This window comes from Aquarana catesbeiana, linkage group LG06 (assembly GCF_042186555.1).
Source record: "Aquarana catesbeiana isolate 2022-GZ linkage group LG06, ASM4218655v1, whole genome shotgun sequence".
NCBI classification, from domain to species: Eukaryota; Metazoa; Chordata; class Amphibia; order Anura; family Ranidae; genus Aquarana; species Aquarana catesbeiana.
In genome coordinates this window covers 69,321,086-69,345,884 of record NC_133329.1, presented here as the reverse complement: position 1 = coordinate 69,345,884, position 24,799 = coordinate 69,321,086, and the positions used below count along the sequence as shown (strand labels likewise).

Below are 24,799 nucleotides of genomic sequence, written 5' to 3'. Positions count from 1 at the left end.
GGGTAGAACGGCAGCTGATACCAGACGCCCAATCTCTTTTGCAGTCCTGGGGGAAGTGGTTGCACAGTTGGAAAAAGTTTCCGTGTCTTGTTTTGAGTGGGTTTGTTTCGGGCCGTGTTTACTTTTTCAGAGCTTTTCTGGTGGGTAAGCTGGTGAGCAGGAATAAAAAAGGGGAAGGTGGTTTGGAATTTCAGGATGTGTGGCTGGAAGGGGATGCTCTGGGGGTGTTCCTAAGAAGATCCAAGATGGATCAGTTGGGAAAAGGGGCTTGGGTGGAGTTGAGGTCGGTTCCAGGTTCTCCGATATGTCCGGTGGCGGCTGTGGGGGAATTTTGGAGAATTAGGCCGGCTGGCGGGGGGATTTTCTTCCATCATGAGGATGGGACGGCTGTGTCCCGTTTTCAATTTCAAGCGTTTTTGTAGAAAATGTTTAGGGGCTGTGGGTTTGCAGGCGGCAGATTATTCTTCTCATACGTTCCGCATTGGTGCGGCCACCAAAGCGGTTCGGTGGGGTTTGGATGATAAAGTGGTTCAGCGTATTGGACGGTGGGAATCATCAAGGTTTAGATTATACCAACTTTGTCATGAGCATTTATTTAAAAAAAAAAAATGATAATAATCCTAACAAAGAAGGAATCTTTAAATCCCGTGTTTGGGAAGTGGGGGGCACGGGGGATTACGGTTGTGTCTCCTCTCTCTCTCCTTTTTTTCTTATGTTACATGTTAGGTCTTCAAAGGGGTCAATTTTTTGGGAGATGGGGTGATGTGTTTTATTTTTCCCTATCCCTTTTTCCCTGTTTCTTTTCTTTCAGATTCAGCAACCTGCTTGGTGTGGATACTTGGACACTCATATGTGTATTGGGGTGCCAGAAGGGCAGATGTTAGGAAGGATGGCAGGTTGTTGGGTTTGTCTGGGGGGGACGGGATAGTGCGATGGATTGGATTCCCGGGCATGCTGGTGTCCAAGGTAGTTCCGGAAATGCAACGGTTTGCTAGATTGGATCGCCCCCCTGATGTGGTTTTGCTGCATGTGGGGGGGAATGACCTGGGGTTACGGTGTGCGAGGGAGTTGATCAGGGACATCAAATTTGATTTGCTGTGGCTCCAATCATTCTTCCCGGATACTATTTTTATATGGTCAAATATTGCGGCCAGAACAGCGTGGCGTTTGGCTCGCTCTGTTGCAGGATTGAACAGAGCCCGGATAAAAGTTAACAAAGCGGTAGCAAAATTTTTTGTGAGGAATGGGGGTTTAGCGGTTCGTCACCGGGAATTGGAGGAAACGTGGTGTTTTTTGCGCTCGGATGGCATGCACCTGAATGCTATCGGTATCGACCTGTGGCAGCTTGGTTTGCAGGATGGGGTGCAGCAGGCTTTTCGGTTGTGGACGGCGACACACATGTAAGGTTTCACGTGTGTGTGCTGTGGTGGTAGGTCTATGGGGTCTTTGAAGGTGGTGATAAAAATAATGGAGGTTTGGGAGGGGGTTGGGCCCATACGGAGGTATGGGCGACCTTTCCCTCACAATGGTGTTTAATGGGTTGTATCTGAAAGGAAGTAGCTGCTTGTCCCTGAGCTCGCGTAATACACGGCGTGGGGCCTTTCATGGGTGTACCGATACAACTAGTTGGTGGAATTTGTAATTGGCCTTCAAAGACCTCTAGATCAAAAAATTTATAAGGATGTGTATTTGGTTAATTTTTATTGAAAATGTTTTATATACATTGAGTTATATGTTTGAAAAAGTGTTGGTAATTTTATTTTGTTATAATAAAAGGCTGCTATGGCCATTCGACTCCAAAAAAAGTACTGTGTCGTCTGGTCATTTGGTAAGAAAAAGGGTAATAGGTAGTGTAAGGTTAATTAGGGGAGCCTCACAATATGGCACATCCCTTAGTCATGCCTAATGGTAAGATGGAGTCAGTGATTTCTTCTTGGTTGGGTGTTTGACTTCCTAGACAAGTATCTTCTTTATAGTCTTTTTCCATCTTCGTAGATGAGTCTGCTACATTCTCTTCTGAATATGTGGAATTGGGAAGGTTTTGTTTAAGGTTTTTTTCCTCAGTGTCATTGAGATTAGTGGATTGCGCCTGATCATCTGGCTTTGATTTGGAGGAAAAACTATCGGGTGCTAAGTCCGTGTCAATGTTGTCTTTTTTCACAAGATACTGCGGTTGCTTTTCATAACTTTCTTTTAAGGTTTAATTTTCTGGTTTGCATGTTTGTTGTTGGTCAGATGATTGAGGCTTGTTGTTTTCTGCTGTATGGAATTTTGTACAGTTCTTTCCTTTCTGAAGTGAAGCCTGGTTCTTTCCTGCAAAGATTTAAAAAATAATTCAAGTGTATATGAACACATGGGATAACATTTAAAATGCCTTTAAGTTTTTTATTGCATCCACAACTGTAAAGTAAAATACATTTTTTTTTATAAATACTTTTGTGATGATATTTGTAAAGTGATCATCTTACCGCTCAGTGCTACCTCTTGGAGCTGCACACCTGTTAGCCATGGTCAAGCTCAGTGGTAAATATGGAGACCTATGACCCCTCCTACCCTGTGCCTTTATAATCAATACTGTGCCATATTGCCAAAAATATCTACCTTATTTTTCATCCTAGGTACATTGTTACACACATCCACCCCTGAAGAGCGAGCTGGATCTCGCAAAACTAGTCGGGTAGTATGATGCCCGTGTACTATGACTACCATTACAGCTTTGTACCAATACCTCTTGTTTATGTATCTTTTTTAAATTGGCAACTGTTGGTGTTATCTATGTATGTAAACAATTTTACTTTAATAAACCTTATACTCTATTTACTACTGTTATATTTACTGGCGGAAACAGTACCCACTTCATTTAAAGTCCCGGGGCGAATCTTTCGTTTTATTATAGTGCAGTATTTCAGGGTGTTGTATATGTTGTAATATGTTCACCGATTTATGTGGGACATTATATTATATGTATGTACACATACAGTCAATATTGACCAGGCCAGAATTCAATTGACAATGGTTGATTTGTCCAACTGAATTTTAACATAGCAAGGGGACAGCTGAAGACCCTTTGATGTGTTAATCTTATGCAAGTCTATTTGAACATTTCAAAGGGTGTTCAGGTGGTATCTGTTAATCTAATCTAATTACACATATCTAAGGGGACTTGTTGATGTTGATATGCGGGAGTGCAAATTGGGGCGGTTTATGACTACATGATAATAATAGTAAAGTGATTTTGCGCTTCAAATCTATCACATCAAAGCATAATAAACACAATATATTAATAAATAAAATGTGTTCTATAAGTGTAAATCCAGTGCAACATCATATACAGTGCTCAATATAGAATAAATGAGTGATCATCAAAAGTGCTGTTGTGCATCAATATTGTAAAAAAATCAAAAGTTTATATTGTGCTTCTTCCACTGGGACCATATAATGGAGGAGGGAGATGATAATAATGTTTGAAATTGTAGTGATCCGGTGAAACCGGGCTCTCTGGACTCTCACCTTAGATGGAATAAATATGGGCATCAAAACAGGTTCTTTATTAGATGTGGTATAGTGCCATTCAGGTAGGGCTTCTCTGGTGGTGTAGCGGTTCTCCTGATGTAAAGCACCTATTAGATATGGAAAAGAAGGGGGTTGCCCACCTGGGCTCCACCAGTCCGGTGGAATAAACAGGAAAGGGAGAGAGAGAGGCCTCTAATAGTGTAGTATGTTAAATGAAATAACTATTTATTGAAAATATGAGTGGTCTCTTACATTGCAAATAATTAAAAACAGCATAACAGTAAAAAGAGGTTGAGGAGCGGCGTCTGAGGCGCCTCCTTACTGACTTCCGGTTTCGTCTGCTCTCGGCCACGCCCTACGCGTTACGTCACCGCTCGTGACTTCAACTGGGGGGACCACACTATACAGGTTTATGACTACAGCTGTTCACGGCTGGGAGTTGTTGTCTGTCTGAAAGACTAAAGTATATAAAAGGCCTGAATGGAGACGGCCAATCAAATTGCTCAGCCATTCAGTGTCTAGTGAATATAACACGGCATTCAGTCTATAGTTTAAGTTAGGCTTATCTGTGTGTGAACACACAGACCTAAGAAATGGGACTCTGAATTATATCTACTCTGTCGGATTTTTTTGTCATCTGTGGACTTTGGACTTTGTTCTGTGTTGGAAGTCAATAAAGTGCATCTCTCTGGAAGAATTGGGTTGCTGCGGAAGAGTACTTACATCATCATTATAATAACCACTAATTGATTATCATACCCACTCTACATCATATCACCCAGTATATATTATATCACTACACAGGGTTCTGGTGAAGTAAGGGGGGGAGACTCCTTGTGTTGAATGGCAGCTTCCACCAAAGTCACATATCAAAGGAGCTATTCAAAAAAGGAAAAGTAAATTTGGGACTTTAAATAAGGCTGGCACCAAAGGGATGCTCGCCTCCATCCCGGTCATTGGTTTTCTTTTTCATCAGTCTTTATTGTTTATGTTCTTTCTTGGCCTCATTTCTTTCTCATTTTTTTCACTCCTTCCTATCCCACCCGCTCTCCTTATTTCCACGTTTGTCACCACATCACTCTTTTTCACATTTCCTCACACTTACACATCAACACTATCACTACGATTTGTTCCATCTAGGTTTCCCACATGGGGGTCTGCATCCTACACTCATTGCACCCACCAGCTATGGTTTTGCCTATGGCGGTTGTTCTCATTCCCGCAGATCACCCTGGCGTCCGGTGGCATTGCTTTGCAGCTTTCTGCGATTCTGGATGCTGTTTCACTGGATCGCTGATGCAGACGTGAGTTTGGATGCACAACCTTTAATTAATTTTATACAACTAAACTATTCTTATACAAAACCATTTTTCATTTCCTGCTCATTTACTGTATAATTTTTTTTTTTAATAAAAATATTTTTTAGAATCATTCCATGACGTATGCTCCTGATGAGCGGTTGCTATACCGATAAACGCGGAGAGCTTTGATTATTACTAATCTTCCCTTATCATGGAATACCAAGATTTCAATGATTCCACTTACCTCCATAAGTATCTGTCATGGCATAAAAATTGTACGGGGCTTTAGAGCAGCCAATGAATACAAAGTAAATGGTCAAAACGTAATTTTATTGGTATAAAGGGTAGTATAAAACAAATAAATAGATTCTGACCTATAGAGTCAGGACATGAACTGGATTACAATATAGGATAAGGAAGATAAAAAACACAGCGGACAGTGCCCATAATTGGGAACAATGTGCAATACAATGTATTTTTGACAACAGGATCATAAATATTGAAATCCTGATGCGTTTCGTCCCTAACTGGGTCTTCTTCAGAGGATAATTGTCAACTGTAGGGATATAAGCATATATCAAACAAAATGTAAATTCAACAGTAACAAACTTACGTATGTAACACAGCATATCTACATAAATTGCATAATTACCAGTCACAAAGTTCCCGATAGTTCAAAGTGTTCATGATGAAAAGGGTATAATCTCTCCTGTGTCTTTGGCCTCCCCAGTGATAGGTCAACTCCTCAGAGAGCGGGTGATAGACCAGACCTGCCTTGCGAGGGATCACGCATATATTACCCCCCACATGGGGGGGAGAAGGAAAAACGGACAGCAAAAGGCACACACTGCACCCAAGATGGAGTGACAGTGATGCTGGAATCAGATTGAAAGCAAGAAATAGTTAATTCTCCTAGATAGATGATGGTTCCCCTAATTCAGAGCAGTTTGTTGGTATTAGAGTGTAGGTACAAGGGCATGCGGGGGGCAGAGGTACGACAAAAATGAAGGGGAAAAAGAAGGAAAGAAAGGGGAAGGGAATGGGGGAAGAGGGGGAAGGGGAAAGAGAACAGGAGAGGAATGGGGAGGGCAGACCAGGAAAAATCGATGAAAGCCAAGAAGTGAAAAAGATGAGTGAAATAAGTGAATTGGTGATATAGTGAGACAAACGAACAACAAGTCCTCTGCTGCCCTTGCAGAGCCATACAGCGATGGAGGTATTAGGAATATTAGTACTAGCTGTGCACCAGTGCGAGGAACCAATGTATAAAGTGAAGGAGACCAGCCGAAGCTGGAGAGGAAGAAAAAGGATGAAAATAGTGCAGTGATAAAGATGAGAGAGAAAGGTGGCTGAAAATAGAGTGAGGAGTGAAAAAACGATGTGGTGTGAACAGGACCCTACAACAACACAACAACAAACAGAAAAGTATAGAACAAAACAAAACAAAACCAAACAGTGCATGATGCATGGACACCAAAATGATGAATTAGAGGGGGCAAAAGGTGACAGTGGTGCTTGTTACCTAGTACTGAGGACCGGAAGAGCTTAGGTCAATTAGCCCAAGGTTCTGAAAAGTATAATGTCAACATCAGACATCGTTAAATAAAAGAGGGGTATTACAAGGAAATACTCTAATAGCAGTGGTCTGCACCACACATGAGGAAGGGCAATTCCAAACATTTTGAAAGTACTTACCACTCAATAAGAACGGTGGTTGCATGTATGCATTTGCCAAAGTGAGGAGAGGATCAATGATCAATAGTACTTTCTATTCTCTATTTAACATGAAAATGAATTATGTTATTGTAGTTACACAATTATCTTGAATGCGACAGTGATATTGTACAGCACTGTGTATATCATTATGGCCAACAAAGGATCTAGCATATTCCACACAATATGCCCAGTTAGTGTTTGATGATGGCAGGTGTGGACTCTTTGAATGTCATTTGTCTATTTATAACCATCCCGTTTTTTCCTCCTCTGTCTATGTATTTGTCTCCTCTTGATTGGCTGTGCTCTTCCAATAGGGGGCGGGGTTGCGCCACACATGCCTTCCTGGCAGGACAAGAGAGGAGACGCTTGGGCCCTGCGTCTCCTGAATACACCCACTAGGTGACAGCACCTCGGATTGGGCGCTTCTTGTCTGCCAGTGGCGTCCCGGATCCCTTCCGGACTCCGTGTGCACGCGCGCGTGACCTGGTACGCGTGCGCATGACGTCACGGCGCCTGCGCGGTTGCGGCGGAAGTGACGGGGACCCGAGAGTTCATTCTCCTCCGGAACGCCAGGGGGGTCATGGAGCGAGCGCACTCATGTGTCGCTCTTCCCCTTAGTGAAGGGGGAGGGAGGAGGGGAGTAGATGAGCACCCGCACCTGATGAGGTAATTAATTAGCACTTCCTTTTAAGGTATCTAGTTTCAGGGGAGGCTCATTGATCCTCTCCTCACTTTGGCAAATGCATACATGCAACCACTGTTCTTATTGAGTGGTAAGTACTTTCAAAATGTTTGGAATTGCCCATCCTCATGTGTGGTGCAAAGACCTAAGTTCTTCCGGTCCTCAGTACTAGGTAACAAGCACAGCTGTCACCTTTTGCACCACTCTAATTCATCATTTTGGTGTCCATGCATCATGCACTGTTTGGTTTTGTTTTGTTCTATACTTTTCTGTGGGTTGTTGTGTTGTTGTAGGATCCTATTCACACCACTCCGTTTTTTCACTCCTCACTCTATTTTCAGCCACCTTTCTCTCTCATCTTTATCACTGCACTATTTTCATCCTTTTTCTTCCTCTCCAGCTTCGGCTGGTCTCCTTCACTTTATACATTGGTTCCTCGCACTGGTGCACGGCTAGTACTAATATTTCTAATACCTCCATCGCTGTATGGCTCTGCAAGGGCAGCAGAGGACTTGTTGTTCGTTTGTCTCACTATATCACCAATTGTCCTACCTCTGCCCCCCGCATGCCCTTGTACCTACACTCTAATACCAACAAACTGCTCTGAATTAGGGGAACCATCATCTATCTAGGAGAATTAACTATTTCTTGCTTTCAATCTGATTCCAGCATCACCGTCACTCCATCTTGGGTGCAGTGTGTGCCTTTTGCTGTCCGTTTTTCCTTCCCCCCCCATGTGGGGGGTAATATATGCGTGATCCCTCGCAAGGCAGGTCTGGTCTATCACCCGCTCTCTGAGGAGTTGACCTATCACTGGGGAGGCCAAAGACACAGGAGAGATTATACCCTTTTCATCATGAACACTTTGAACTATCGGGAACTTTGTGACTGGTAATTATGCAATTTATGTAGATATGCTGTGTTACATACGTAAGTTTGTTACTGTTGAGTTTTACATTTTGTTTGATATATGCTTATATCCCTACAGTTGAAAATTATCCTCTGAAGAAGACCCAGTTAGGGTCGAAACGCATCAGGATTTCAATATTTATGATCCTGTTGTCAAAAATACATTGTATTGCACATTGTTCCCAATTACGGGCACTGTCCGCTGTGTTTTTTATCTTCCTTATCCTATATTGTAATCCAGTTCATGTCCTGACTCTATAGGTCAGAATCTATTTATTTATTTTTTACTATCCTTTATACCAATAAAATTACGTTTTGACCATTTACTTTGTATTCATTGGCTGCTCTAAAGCCCCGTTAGGGGGTTCTTCGTACAATTTTTATGCATCTTTATGGGGTGCGCAGCCCATTTGTCTGTACTCATGTGAGTGTCTCTTGTTGATTAGTATCTGTCATGGCATTAAGTCTCTTTTACTATTTTAATTTTTTCTCCTAATTGTCATGGCTTTTTTTGGGTCTAATTACAGTAACAAATGTACACATGCATATTGATTGTTATCTTTGCTCTCTGTGTGACAATGGATCATGACCTATTGTGTAATTTATGTGTATTTTATGCACAATTAATCCATGATTTATTATATAGAGGCTTGATGCCCACAACATTTTAGAGGTTGGATGCTCAAGATGTTTTTTACATACCATGGATTATATCAAATAAATGAATTTTGGTCACTTGACCTGCGTTTGTGCTTCTGTGTGCTTCATTTAAAGTCCCACCTCTCTTTTCCTTTTTATCAAAGGAGCTGTTTTGAGTGGTGTCTCTGGTGTCTACATACTGAATGGATAGTGGATGAAATCACTATGGACTAGGAGCATATCACAGAACTATGGGAGTGTCACTGGTCTATGGGCTTGTCATAGAAGACAGCAAGGCTCACTGTGCTTATGCATGGCATCCTGTATTCCCTGTGATAGATTAAAAACGCAGTCTGTCCTTGCTACCATTGGTACTGTTGTAAGTATTGACAAAAAAGAACAGGAAGCAGGGAAGCACATGGGAGATGAGCAGGAGAACCAGATGCCTGGCTTCTTTGGAACACATCCTTCCCCCCCAAAAAAGAAAACATTATATAGAACGAAAATCTGAAAATCAAACAAACTCAGTCCATGGGTTCAAACATAAAAAGTTCATCAGTGAAAAAAAGCTTCCATCCACTATACAGCTCAGCAGCAACTAATCCCCCTATGAGTGGATTGACAAAGGAGAGAGATGTGCAGGATGGTGCAAATCCACTGACGGTGACTCCAATAAGTGAGAAAGTGATAAAGGTGGACTCTTACCCTCCGTGTTGGACCCCCTCCTTGGCAGGGTCTATCAGGCATGCATATTTTTGCCCTCTGCAGGGACTGTGTAATGAGAAGATCTCCCCAGCAGCTGTCAGGAATGTTGTCTCCGATCCAGGCTGGTCCAAGTGAAACGCCTGGAGAGGGGGGAAGGAAAGCTCTCTTGCTCCCAGTGTGGCAAAGGAAAAATCAAAAGAGCGGAGCTCCAATAGTGTAAAAAGTTTTGGAATTTATTCAATAAAAGTACAGACCGCAACGGAGAGTGCACGCTCCGTGAGGTAAAAATACAATTAAAAACAAGCCGGCATATAAGAATCGTAATAACCCGTGCATAACATGGGGCAATCGTGACGGCTTACAACGTAGCCACGCCCTACATGTTTCGTCATTAGCAGACGTCTTCAAAGGGGCACGGGCTACGTGTTAAGCCATCCCCTATATAGTATAACAGTGCACACCAAGCCTCAATTTCACCTCCGCTCTCAGGGAAGGGAAAACCCAAGCCTCTACCTGGTGCTCCTCAGTGAATGGATGTTGCCAAGGTGACACATAGGACTGAAACTAAACAAAACTTCAGCCACTCCCAGCAGAGCCAATCTCTCGCGCCATCTGGAGGAAGAAGCCCAGTATTACTAGACAATTAATATGTCTTACAGATGCTAATTTGGAACGTAAAACTGACAGAGCAGAAAGGAGAAAATCACTGAATCTCACCAAGAGGCACGATGTGGTGGTTAATAATAATAAAAGTGTAGAAAAAAAAATTGTAAATATATATGGAAATGTACGGAAAAGAAACAACGTTCATCTCCGTAAATAAAACCACATTCAAAAAACACATGTATGAAAAAAATATATATATGTATTAGAGTCACACCGTAATAAATGGAGGCCCATCCATGAACGTGAAGAGCACTCGGTATCACAATGATGCGACTAAATCATTATAATGTATAATATTTAAACATATCACTATGCTCCCATCCTCTCAAAATTCCTGGAAGCCCTAATCGCTAGATCCTCCCAATGTCCCAGAGAGTCAACCAACCAGCAGCATGTGAGGAAGGAATAGATAAGACACCTTTATCCAACCGTTGCTAGGAGCAAAAGTGAATAAATGGAAAGGTGAAAAAAAAAAAAAAAAAATTGTGAATGGATGAAGAGATAAAAAAAGTGTATGGATGAAAAAAAAAAAAAAAGAGCCCATCAAAATCATCTAGGACCCATAGAAAAAAGAGAGGAGTACGAGGGGGGAGGAAATCAAGGGGCAAAAAGAAAGCGGGTGTAAGCGGTAGGGGTATTTTTAACCTGAGCAAAACATCTCTAACTGAAACAGAAATTTCAATTTTAGACAAAGGACTCAAGTTTGTACCGCCCAAAACACTCAATAAATTTGAAACTTATATGGACATACATAAGTATATTAGGAAATTAAACATCAAGAGATATATGCTGTCCAACCCCATTGCCCCCCAAACTGTTGGTCTCAACACCATCAGACAGTCTGGCCTAGCCAACGCGTCCCTATTTAACCCTCCGGGTGGCTTATCTGCCTCTTTGAGAGTCTTCAGGGATGTTCTTTTGAGGGATCTCGATCGTTTGAAGGTTCAGAAAATGAAAATGACGAGAGAGTTACAGTTGGGCCTGAATTCACTTTGTGAACGTAGGGACCTTGTTATAAAGCCAGCCGACAAAGGGGGGGTATAGTGGTCCTTGACAAGTCAGATTATCTTCACGAATTGGAGAGACTTGTTGGAGACAGGGACACCTACCAACCCCTTAAGTCGGATCCCAGAATCCGTTTCAAAAAAGAACTGGAAAGGATTGTGGATAATGGTTTTCAATCTGGCATTATAAACAAAAAGGAGAAATCTTTTCTCATCCCGGTTGCGTCAAGAATCCCAGTAATGTACTACCTGCCCAAAGTCCACAAAGACCTAATTCACCCTCCGGGTCGTCCCATCATTAGTGGAATAGATTCCATTACTTCCAGGGCAGGTAAGTACATTGACAATTTCCTCCAACCACTTGTACAACTTCTGCCAGCATATATTAAGGACACTAGACATACCATCAATCTACTCAAGACTAGTAATTATAGAGAAGGGCATTGGCTTGTGACTGCCGTCACTTCTCTATACACTAGCATCCCCCATTACTGGGGTATTAAATCGGTGAAATTTTTCCTTGATAAGGATGCCTCCCTACCCAAGAAGCAAAAACGTTTCATTATGGAGCTTTTAGAATATGCCACTACACATAATTTCTTTTGGCATAATAAACAGTTTTATCTCCAGACTAAGGGGGTAGCCATGGGGGCTAAATTTGCCCCCAGCTTGGCGAACCTTTTTATGGGGAAATGAGAGGAGGACGTCATCTATGCCCACCGGAGACCGGAATTGGTCCTGTGGGCCAGGTACATAGATGACGTCCTCCTCCTATGGGATGGCTCCTATGACTCTCTCTGTTCCTTTATGGATGGACTCAATTCCAACGAGAGGGGTATATCCTTTAAATATGAGGCCAGCCAGGAAAAAATACACTTTCTGGATCTGGAGATACGAGGTGAAAATAACTCTCTACTTACCTCTACCTATTTCAAGGTCACTGACCGCAATTCGTTTATCCCGAGGGACAGCTGCCATCATAAAGCTTGGCTGGACTCTGTCCCTAAAAGTCAGTACATCCGACTGAAAAGGAACTGTTCTACCAATACTGACTTTCTTGCTCAGTCTAAGGTTTTCACGGACAGATTTATAGAGAAGGGGTATGAAGCGCAGTTTCTGACTGAAAAACTCAATCAGGTTGTATCACTGGACAGGGACGCTCTTCTGGCTGATAAAACCAGGGCACAGAGGGACTATCAGCTGGTCTATCCCTTGATCACAAGATACTCCTGCCAGCACTTTTCTGTCAGGAGGATGTTGAACAAACACTGGCACATTATTAAGAATGATCCCGTGCTTGGACCATCCCTTCCTGACAGACCCCAGCTGGTCTTTAGGGGTGCCCCCTCAATCAGTTCACGGGTGGTATCTGCTGCATGTGACCCTCCGGTTCATAAACCTATGTTCTTTCAACATATGACAGGCTATTTCAAATGTAAAAATTGCGAGGTTTGTGCTATTAATGCTTTAACGGAGAGAAAGGTGTGTCAATTCATTACCAATAATTCCCCGCTCAATTTCCATATTAAATCTTTTATCACACGTTCAACCACCCATGTGGTTTACCTACTCACTTGCCCTTGTGGGCTCCACTATGTGGGCCGCACGGTCCGATCATTAAAGGTTAGACTGGGGGAACATATTATAAATATTAGAAGGGGCTTTTTGGGCCACCCAGTCTCCAAACATTATTTAGACAAACACAAAAAAGATCCTAGCGGTACTTTGTTCATGGGCATTGATAAACTCAAACTTCCATGGAGAGGGGGATCTAAAAGACGGGCCATCTCTAAACTCGAGATGTAGTGGATTTATAAGATCCGCTCCCTCAGACCCTTAGGCCTAAACGTTGATATTGAGTTGAATGTGTTCATTGACAACTCATAGGTGATGCTTTGGGCCCTGTGCTTCCTTTCCTTTCTTCCCTTCTTTTGTATACATTTTTTTCATTTTTTTTTCATGCACTTTTTTTATCTCTTCATCCAGTCACAATTTTTTTTTTCATCCATTCACTTTTTTTATCTTTTCATCCATTCACAATTTTTTTTTTCATCCATCCACTTTTTTATCTCTTCATCCATTCACAATTTTTTTTCCATCCATACACCTTTTTTTATCTCTTCATCCATTCCCATTTTTTTTTTCATCCATACACTTTTTTTATCTCTTTATCCATTCACAATTTTTTTTTTCATCCATTCACTTTTTTTATCTCTTCATCCATTCACAATTTTTTTTTTTCCATCCATACACCTTTTTTTATCTCTTCATCCATTCCCATTTTTTTTCATCCATCCACTTTTTTATCTCTTCATCCATTCACAATTTTTTTTTTCATCCATACACTTTTTTATCTCTTCATCCATTCACAATTTTTTTTTCATCCATTCACTTTTTTTATCTTTTCATCCATTCACAATTTTTTTTTTCCATCCATTCACTTTTTTTATCTCTTCATCCATTCACAATTTTTTTTTCATCCATACACCTTTTTTATCTCTTCATCCATTCACAATTTTTTTTTTATTTATTTATTTTTAATTTTTTTTATTTTTATTTATTTTTTTTTTCATCCATTCACTTTTTTATCTCTTCATCCATTCACAATTTTTTTTTTTCATCCATACACTTTTTTTTATCTCTTCATCCATTCACAATTTTTTTTTTCCATCCATTTTTTATCTTTTCATCCATTCACAATTTTTTTTTTTCACCTTTCCATTTATTCACTTTTGCTCCTAGCAACGGTTGGATAAAGGTGTCTTATCTATTCCTTCCTCACATGCTGCTGGTTGGTTGACTCTCTGGGACATTGGGAGGATCTAGCGATTAGGGCTTCCAGGAATTTTGAGAGGATGGGAGCATAGTGATAAGTTTAAATATTATACATTATAATGATTTAGTCGCATCATTGTGATACCGAGTGCTCTTCACGTTCATGGATGGGCCTCCATTTATTACGGTGTGACTCTAATACATATATATATTTTTTTCATACATGTGTTTTTTGAATGTGGTTTTATTTACGGAGATGAACGTTGTTTCTTTTCCGTACATTTCCATATATATTTACAATTTTTTTTCTACACTTTTATTATTATTAACCACCACATCGTGCCTCTTGGTGAGATTCAGTGATTTTCTCCTTTCTGCTCTGTCAGTTTTACGTTCCAAATTAGCATCTGTAAGACATATTAATTGTCTAGTAATACTGGGCTTCTTCCTCCAGATGGCGCGAGAGATTGGCTCTGCTGGGAGTGGCTGAAGTTTTGTTTAGTTTCAGTCCTATGTGTCACCTTGGCAACATCCATTCACTGAGGAGCACCAGGTAGAGGCTTGGGTTTTCCCTTCCCTGAGAGCGGAGGTGAAAACGAGGCTTGGTGTGCACTGTTATACTATATAGGGGATGGCTTAACACGTAGCCCGTGCCCCTTTGAAGACGTCTACTAATGACGAAACATGTAGGGCGTGGCTACGTTGTAAGCCGTCACGATTGCCCCATGTTATGCACGGGTTATTACGATTCTTATATGCCGGCTTGTTTTTAATTGTATTTTTACCTCACGGAGCGTGCACTCTCCGTTGCGGTCTGTACTTTTATTGAATAAATTCCAAAACTTTTTACACTATTGGAGCTCCGCTCTTTTGATTTTTCCTTTGCCACACTGGGAGCAAGAGAGCTTTCCTTCCCCCCTCTCCAGGCGTTTCACTTGGACCAGCCTGGATCGGAGACAACATTCCTGACAGCTGCTGGGGAGATCTTCTCATTACACGGTCCCTGCAGAGGGCAAAAATATGCATGCCTGATAGACCCTGCCAAGGAGGGGGTCCAACACGGAGGGTAAGAGTCCACCTTTATCACTTTCTCACTTATTGGAGTCACCGCCAGTGGATTTGCACCATCCTGCACATCTCTCTCCTTTGTCAATCCACTCATAGGGGGATTAGTTGCTGCTGAGCTGTATAGTGGATGGAAGCTTTTTTTCACTGATGAACTTTTTATGTTTGAACCCATGGACTGAGTTTGTTTGATTTTCAGATTTTCACGCTATTAATATCATTGTACTTCACATGTACACATTTTTTGTTTCTTCTTTTTATTTGAGTTTTTATATTTTGCACTTATATATTTCTACCACTCATGGAGTCATTTACTTGCTCTCAGTAGATTGTGGTTTTTACTACTACCCACATGTATTCACATCTATGTGTGTATTTTCATATAATTAGCGCACTTTATTTATTTTTTATTTTTCATGGTATACACAGATATTGGTGTATTTTGTGTGCAGCTTTTACCTTTGACCTTTTTTGCTCTGCAGCACAGTTTTTCTTTTTATTTTTGAACATTATATAGAACGGTTTTTGATTGATTTAAACTTATATAAATACAATTTTTAAATTTTACAGATAATATTTACACTATTTGTAAAAAGGAAATTTGACCCTTGGCAGCCACAGTGATCTGCACAAGTTGTCAAGATACGAGAAATCAATTACAACCGGGTTCCAGTTGTATGGAATCTGGAAAATTATGGGAACAAAATTGTGCAAAAATTTGAAATGGCCTATTACACAAGTTTCACATAGGACAGGAACAAGCTAATATTTTTTGTGTTTTCTATATATGACTATGGGAAGGAAGACCCTCACCTTGCCAACATCCAAATAGTAATGAATAAAAGGGGAGAGACTAAGTCAGCTGCTCAAAACACGGCACAGCATGAGGCAGCATGTATAAAAAGTAACAATTTATTGTATATACCTTAAAATACAACCAACACATAAAAAGGGGAAAAATTAAAAGGCACCCTTCGTCTACAAAGAGTCAACAGATACCCAATCCTAAATATGGAGACAAGAAAAGTCACGGTGTATTGTGGAGTATATTGGAGTCCACCAATTAGGTCAACATTCAATGAGATTCATGAAATTGCTGCTAATGTGTTGCTCTATAATCAAATCGGAAGCTATACTTTCTTTTTCAGGACTGATTAGGTGGGTGCTGAATGACTTTGAATGCAGAGGAGAGGACGGTGATGATCAGGAAAGAGGAGACACACATGGGGCATCAAATAGGGGAAGGAGATGTGAGGAGAACAAAAACTCCCCAGAAGTGGAGGAACCCCCTAATGACATCAAAAGGAGCCAGCCAAATACATCAGGACATGCATCCAAGGTATATATTGCTGTATTACATAGCAGGTACCAGTATCTGACTGGAGGTGGGTAGGTGTAGCGAAGCCGGAAAGAATAAATATAGGATCACATGATAACGGACGCAGGTGCCACCACAAATGAGGGTACGATGGCGTGCCTGCCTTTTGTATTCTGTATATATTAGGGTGACACCAAATGTTTCAATAGTGGGTATATAAGCTGGCCCGTATCAAAGGCATAAACCACAAGGGTAGAACACCATGGCCCTTTAAGGCACACTAAAACCTTCCAGCCATAGAATATGGGATCACCAACGCCAGCTCCTGGGTCTATTTGGAAAAAAGAAATTTGACTCTTGGCAGTCACAGAGATCTACACAAGTTATCAAGATACGAGAAATCAGTTACAACCAGGTTCCAATAGTATGGAATCTGGAAAATGACGGGAACAAAATTGTGCAAAAATTTAAAATGGCCTATTACACACGTTTCACATAGGACAGGAACAAGCTAATATTTTTTGTGTTTTCTATATAAGACTAAATTTTGGAGATCCTCCCTCATATCTCTTGTATCCCTGTGAACAGTGCTGGGACAAAGTCATTTGCCCAGGGTGAAGATGCATAACTGCACCCAGAGTGGGGTAACAATGATGTAGAAGTAGTAGTTTTTTACTCCCACTGGCCACCAGGCTTGAGACATTGTCCACTCCAACTGTTGCTGAGACATTTTCTATTCCCACTGGCCACAGTCCGGCCACTCTAAAGTCTGAAGGACAGTAAACTGGCACTTTGTTTCGAAAGTTTAGAGACACTTGGCTTAAAATGACCATGCGGGGTGGCTTCAGAGTCCGGTGACTTTGAAGCCGCCCCAGTGTGAATCGAGACTGAAAGTAAAAAAACAAAAAAACAAAAAAAAGGTCCCATAAACAAACAGGCTTTATATTTACTTTCCCAGTAACCTGCATCTTAAAACTCCACAGTGGCAGCCGCAGGTATTTTCAAATTTTCAGGTATGTGAATATCTGCTCCTCCTACTGCACCCAGTATTTCTCCCACCAGCTCATACATATACTTGTGACGGGGGAGCAGGTATTCAACCCACCTGACCATTCACATGCATGCCTGCGGTGGCTGGTGAGTGGTGAAGCAGTGGTATTTCAAGGAACACGCTCACTAAAAGTTCATTATAGTGCCTCTTCCTTTACAGGGCAGCTTTTTTTTGTGCTGTAAGTTACCCTGTGGTGACAGGGTCACATTAAGTCTTATTAGTACAAAATTGCTTTATAATGACCCAAATGTTACTTCTGCACGGTGTTCCTTTACAAATACTACAGGGTTTCTATGAAATATGTTTGTTTTTCTCACCTTTGACCTGCATTGGGCCTGTACTTTTCTTTATGGGATTCCGTGCACCTGGAAATTGTAGTCTGAACTCGTATTCTGATCCATCATCTGTCATCTGGACAGCTCCCAATTCTAGGGTCGCTATGTAGGTCTTTGGGTCATCAGATGTTTTGTCTTTTTCTACAGGTAAGTTATTATATATCTTTGTTGGTTTCTTTTCTAGCATTTGATACCCTTCCATTCTGTGTAAACTCTCCTCATAATTGTAGATTCTGCACTTCAGGGTGGCAGGTTCTCCTTCAATCAGTTCTGGTACCATTATTTCTCCAATTTTTGGATCAGGCAGCTTTGCTGTAGAAGTTCATACTCAATGTCAGTGTATGGAATAACACACAAAAAAATACACTGCAACATTCAAATAATATAAAATCATTTAAGAATTGAAAATCTTGCATTATCACATGCATATGATCAGTATCACCTACATATTATGGTTCATGGTCTAAAAAGAGAAAACCTGTTGAACTTCCATAGACTATTAGGGCTCATTCTTACTTTCTGCAGCAACCTACAATTTTCCCACACTGGATAATTGCAGGTCAATGCTAGGGTATATACAGTATCTCACAAAAGGGAGTACACCCCTCACATTTTTGTAAATATTGTATTATATCTTTTCATGTGACAACACTGAAGAAATGACACTTTGCTACAATGTAAAGTAGTGAGTGTACAGCTTGTATAACAGTGTAAATTTGCTGTCCCCTCAAAATAACTCAACACACAGCCATTAATGTCTAAACCGCTGGCAACAAAAGTGAGTACACCCCTAAGTGAAAATGTCCAAATTGGGCCCAATTAGCCATTTTCCCTCCTTGGTCTCACGTGACTCATTAGTGTTACAGGGTCTGAGATGTGAATGGGGAGCAGGTGTGTTAAATTTGGTGTTATCGCTCTCACTCTCTCATACTGGTCACTGAAAGTTCAACATGGCAAAGAACTATCTGAGTATCTGAAAAAAAGAATTGATGCTCTACATAAAGATGACCTAGGCTATAAGAAGATTGCCAAGACCCTGAAACTGAGCTGCAACACGGTGGCCAAGACCATACAGCAGTTTAACAGGACAGGTTCCACTCAGAACAGTCCTTGCCATTGTCGACCAAAGAACTTGAGTGCACGTGCTCAGCATCATATCCAGAGGTTGTCTTTGGGAAATAGACATATGAGTGCTGCCAGCATTGCTGCAGAGGTTGAAGGGGTGGGGGGTCAGCCTGTCAGTGCTCAGACCATACACCACACACTGCATCAAATTGGTCTGCATGGCTGTCGTCCCAGAAGGAATCCTCTCCTAAAGATGATGCACAAGAAAGCCTGCAAACAGTTTGCTGAAGACAAGCAGACTAAGGACATGGATTACTGGAATCATGTCCTGTGGTCTGATGAGACCAACTTATTTGGGTCAGATAGTGTCAAGCGTGTATGGCGGCAGACATAGACTTTAATGGGGTTCTAAAGTTCGTGCAAACTTTCAGTCCGTTCGCAGGTTCTGGTGCGAACCGAACCGGGGGGTGTTCGGCTCATCCCTACTAAGGACATGGATTAATGGAACCATGTCCTGTGGTCTGATGAGACCAAGGTAAACTTATTTGGTTCAGATAGTGTCAGGCGTAGCGGCAGCCAGGTGAGGAGTACAAATACAAGTGTGCCAACATGTACTGTGACATACTGAAGCAGAGCATGATCCCCTCCCTTCGAAAACTTGGCTGCAGGGCAGTTTTCCAACATAATAATGACCCCAAAAACACCTACAAGATGACCACTGCCTTGCTAAAGAAGCTGAGGGAAAAGGTGATGGACTGGCCAAGCATGTCTCCGGACCTAAATCCTATTGAGCATCTGTGGCGCATCCTCAAACGCAAGGTGGAGGAGCGCAAATTCTTCAAAATCCAACCAGCTCCGTGATGTCGTCATGGAGGAGTGGAAGAGGACTTCAGTGGCAACCTGTGAAGCTCTGATGAACTCCATGTCCAAGAGGGTTAAGGCAGTGCTGGAAAATAATAGTGGCCACACAATATGTTGACACTTTGGCCCCAATATGGACATTTTCACTTAGGGGTGTACTCACTTTTGTTGCCAGCGGTTTAGACATTAATGGCTGTGTGTTGAGTTATTTTAAGGTGACAGCAAATTCACACTGTTATACAAGCTGTACACTCACTACTTTAAATTGTAACAAAGTGTCATTTCTTCAAGAGGAAGTAAACCCTATGGGTTTTACTTCCTTTTTTTTCCCCCTGCAAAGTAAAAGCATAATGGGTTAGTTTCCATGGCGTACTAGCTCATTATGTGACACTTACCTGCAAACGAAGCCCGCACTGTCTCCGCTGGTGGCTGCATCCATCTTCGCCCCTCTTCGTCAGTCACGGCACTTGCTAGTGAAGAAACGGCGTGGAGGGCTGTTTCTTTACAGCGCATGTGCCGATGATGTCGGGGGCAAGCGTATATATGGTAAATATCTCCTAAACCATGCAGGTTTAGGAGATATTTACAGTACCTACAGGGAAGCCTTATTATAGGCTTCCCTGTAGGTACAAGTGGTGTAACTAGGTTTACAACCACTTTCAGTGTTGTCACATGAAAAAATATAATAAAACATTCACAAAAATGTGAGGGGTGTACTCACTTTTGTGAGATACTGTAGAAAACATTTGTTTTCTATGTGTCTGGTTAACATCACAATTCTGGCATCATGTGCTGTGCAGTGTCTGTATTTTTCTGCACTCCACTGGATGCCAACACATGTCATCACACAGCAGCAAAACGCACCGTGCTGCTGAGCAGTGGCATGAATAAAATGTAAACATGTAGCACTTCCAATAAATTTGTAAACTTTTAAGCATTTAAAATACTTGATTTTTTGTACTTCTACTTGCACATTAAAGTGGTGGTAAAGGTAGAAGGTTTTTACCTTAATGCTTTCTCTGTATTAAGGTAGCTTTTGTGTGCATCTCCTTTTTGTGGCTTGATAACTGACCATTCTTCGGTGTGTTACACTTTGTAAGAGAGATTATGTTAATTAAGCTACTATACCTCTATTTGGTGAAAGCAGTTGCTCTGAATGTTCAGGACAGTTTTCTCTGGTTTTATCTGCTGATTTTATTGGTTTTATTTAACAGGAATATGAAGAAAAAAATTGAAATAAAGGCACCTAGAATAAATAAATTACTCCATATACTAAATACTAGGGAGGAGCCAAACACCCCCTGGTTCGTTTTCGCAGAAGAACATGCAAAAGGTTTGTTCGAACACGCGAACACCGTTAAAGTCTATGGAACACGAACATGAAAAATCAAAAGTGCTAATTTTAAAGGTTTATATGCAAGTCATTGTCATAAAAAGTGTTTGGGGACCCTGGTCCTGCCCCAGGGGACATGTATCAATGCAAAAAAAAGTTTTAAAAATGGCCGTTTTTTCGGGAGCAGTGATTTTAATAATTAGATATCATGCCTGCGGGGTGTCTATAGTATGCCTGCAAAGTTGTGCAGTTTTCCTGTGTTTAGAACAATACCACAGCAAAAAGTCATAAAGGAAAGAAAGTCATTTAAAACTGCTTGCGGCTGTAATGTATTGTCAGGTCCCAGATATATAGATGAAAATCATTGAGAAAAATGGCATGGGTCCCCCCAAGCCCATTACCAGGCTCTTTGGGTCTGGTATGGATATTAAGGGGAACCAAAATTTAAAAAAAAATGGCGTGGGGGGGCCCCCAGGCACTATATACTCTGAACAGAAGTATATATACTAAACAGCCTGCCCTATATACTAGAAAATATAGAAATATAGAATATAGAAAATTGGGCCTTAGGTGTTGGTGGTACCAGAACACTGTAAGCCCTCACAGTTACTCTTGGTGAGCGCAGGAACGGGCCCTGCTGTGAAATATTAGATCAAGAATTGTAATTACATGCCCCTGTTAAACAGGGGCAGAAAAATTGGGCCTTTGGTTGTGGTGGTGGTGCCACAACACTGTAAGCCCTCACAGTTACTCTTGGTGGGCGCAGGAATGGGCCCTGCTGTGAAATATTGGATCAAGAATTGTAATTACATGCCCCTGTTAAACAGGGGCAGAAAAATTGGGCCTTAGGCAGTGGTGGTGGTGCCTTAAACCAAAAATATTGTTGGAAGCTAGCATCATCAAGATTGAGGAGGAATAGGATAGTCACTCAGCATAGGCAGTCTCACATCCCACATCCCTATCTCACATAAGGATCCCACATCCAAAGAAAAAATCAATCAGTTACATCAGAATCAGGTGCTTGATAGCTGCTGATCCAAGAGTGATTACATTTTATAAATGTGAGCCTATCAACGAAGTCTGTGGACAGGCGCACTCTATGATCTGTTACAAACTCTCCAGTAGCACTGAATATGCGTTCAGAAAGAACGCTGGATGCAGGACAGGCCAGTAGCTCAATTGCATATTGAACAAGTTCTGGCCAGTGGTCCATCCTCAAGACCCAGTAACCCAGTGGATGGTCTGTTGGAAAGGTCTCCAAGTCTGCTCTTGCCCATAGATATTCCTGCACCATGTAATGCAGACACTGGTGATGGTTGTTTGAACCGATCAGACCTTGACGCTGAGGACTGAAAAATTGTTTAACGGCATCGGTCAGCTGGCCACCTTCTCCACTGCTCTTCTTCTGACTGAACGAAACTTCAGCAACACGTTGTCCAGCACTAGGAAATGGTAACCTCCTAGGGTCTGGAAATGCATTGCACAAACCTTTCTTCAAGGCCTCCTGATGATGTTTCATCCTCTGCTCCCTCTGTGAAGGTAGGGTGAGTTCTGCAACCTTACCCTTGTAACATGAATCAAGAAGGGTTGCCAGCCAGTAATGATCCCTCTCCTTGATACCACGAATCCTAGGGTCCTTTCGCAGGCTTTGCAGAATTAGGGAGGCCATGCAGCGTAAGTTTGCAGAGGCATTCGATTCTGAGTCCTCTAGGTAACTAAGGATCACATGATCCGTAACAGCCTCTTCCCAGCCACGTACAACTCCTTGGGACCACAGACTTTACTGGCTTGCCTCAGGAGATCCTGTAAACCTTGGTATCTGCTCAAGTACCGCTGCACCACCAAATTCAGGACATGTGCCAAACATGGAACATCGGTCAAGTGTCCCTGTCGGAGGGCGGAGAGAAGGTTGGTGCCATTGTCGCATACAACCATTCCTGGCTGAATCTGGCGTGGCATGAACCACCTCTGAGCCTGCCCCTGCAGAGCTGACAGAATCTCTGCCCCAGTGTGGCTACTGTCCCCTAAGTAGACTAACTCAAGCACCGCATGGCATCTTTTTGTCTTAGTACTTGCGTAGCCCCTTGAATGCTTACGGAGCACCGCTGGTTCAGAGGACAAATCTGCAGAAGAGGCCATAGAGGAAGAAGAAGAGGAGGGGGTGGAGGAGAGAGCAGTGGCAGAATCACCACTAGCATTTTGGAGGCGTGGTGGTGGAACAAGCTCCAATAATACAACAATACTGAACTCTGTCCTGCATCCTTCCCAGCTGCCAGCAGAGTTACCCAGTGCGCCGTGAAGGAAAGGTAACGTCCCTGCCCATGCCTGCTAGACCAGGAGTCAGCGGTAATATACACCTTACTGCTGACCGCCCTGTCCAACGAGGCCAAAACATTGCCTTCCACATGCCGGTAGAGAGCCGGAATGGCCTTCTGTGAAAAGAAATGGCGTTTTGGAAGCTGCCACTGAGGTACAGCACATTCCACAAATTCACGAAACAGGGCCAAGTCTACCAGCTGAAAAGGCAGCAGTTGCAGTGCTAGCAATTTGGCCAAGCTAGCATTCAGACGCTGAGCATGTGGATGGCTGGGACCGAATTTCTTTTTACGGTTTAGCAACTGGGGTAGGAAAATTTGCCTGCTAAAATCAGATGGTGGTGTACTGATAGCAGATTGGCTGCAAGTACTTGGGACACCTATTGCTATACCTTCATTCCTCTCAGTGCAGGATTTGAGAGGACTGGAGGTATAGTGGGGTTGGAGATCCCAGATGAGGAGCAAGGAGAAGTCTGCCTTTTTCTTTGATGTGGGTCTTTCAAGTGCTGTTGCCAACAGACTGCATGGGAGGTCATCATATGTCTGGTCAAGCATGTGGTGCCCAAGCGGTTGCTGTTCTGGCCATGCTTGATCCGCTTCAGACATAGGTTGCAAACAGCAACAGTGCGATCTGCTGCACATGTGTCAAAAAAGACCCACACCAAGGAACTTTTCAAAATCTGCAGGGAGTCAGCAGCGCCCTGCACCTGTGGAGCTCTGCGTTGTGATACAGTAGGGTGGCTTCCCCCTAGAGGACATCCTGCCTCGTTGTAGTTGTGCCACTGCCTCCTCATCCTCCTCCCAAGTAGAGTCAGTGACCTCATCATCCCCTCCCTTCTCATCACTGGAGCAAACTTGGCAGTATGCTGCAGCTGGTGGAACATGACTGCCAGTTTCTTGTCCTTCTTGGGCACCCCCTCTCTCTAGGCTCACGTTACTCCCTTCCTCAACATGGGAACCAACATCGGAGCTTCAAAACGCTGTGCATCCTCCAGCAGTTTGTACCCAACACTGTGGTCAAATAGTTCAGGGGACTCCTCTGTGCATAATGGTGGGGCTACGGAAAGGAGTGACTGTGGACAAGGAGCCGGTGGAATAGGCCACTTTGGCAGCTGCATAAGAAGGCAAACTACTCTGAGCCTGGGTGACAGAGGATGAGGACGGCTTTGTTATGCACTCCACCAACATTTCTGCATGTTCTGGCTAAACAACACGGCCAGCAGCAGAAAAAAAGGACACGCGTGCCCCACGGCCACATGAAGAGGATGCACCATGTTCATGACCAGCACCGTTGACTGTAGACACAGAGGCTTCTTGCCCTCTTTTAGTGGCCTGTGAGAGTCTGCCTCTCCTTGGTGGCCTTCCAGACATGATGTATATTTTGTTTTGCAACACCACACTACACTGTATTGTGTCCTGTGTACACCACCAGAACAGTAGTATCAACTGTACTACGGTTGCACAGTATTGTGTACTGTGTACACCACCAGAACAGTAGTATCAACTGCACTATGGCTGCACTGTATTGTGTGCTGTGTACACCACC

The 24,799-nt window shown here is 42.4% G+C and overlaps 1 protein-coding gene across 1 annotated transcript in view; it reads right to left on the bottom strand.

Annotated features, from left to right (window-relative positions):
* Positions 1 to 1,684: 1,684 nt before the first annotated feature.
* Positions 1,685 to 24,799, bottom strand: part of LOC141148594 (uncharacterized) — a 77,092-nt gene continuing 53,977 nt past the window's right edge. Inside the window, exons 10-11 of the mRNA XM_073636190.1 lie at positions 17,662 to 17,991; positions 1,685 to 2,313 (exon numbers count right to left, since the gene is read on the bottom strand). Of these exons, the coding sequence (XP_073492291.1) occupies positions 2,201 to 2,313; positions 17,662 to 17,991 (443 nt within the window). The 3' untranslated portion in view covers positions 1,685 to 2,200. The remainder of the gene's footprint in view (positions 2,314 to 17,661; positions 17,992 to 24,799) is intronic.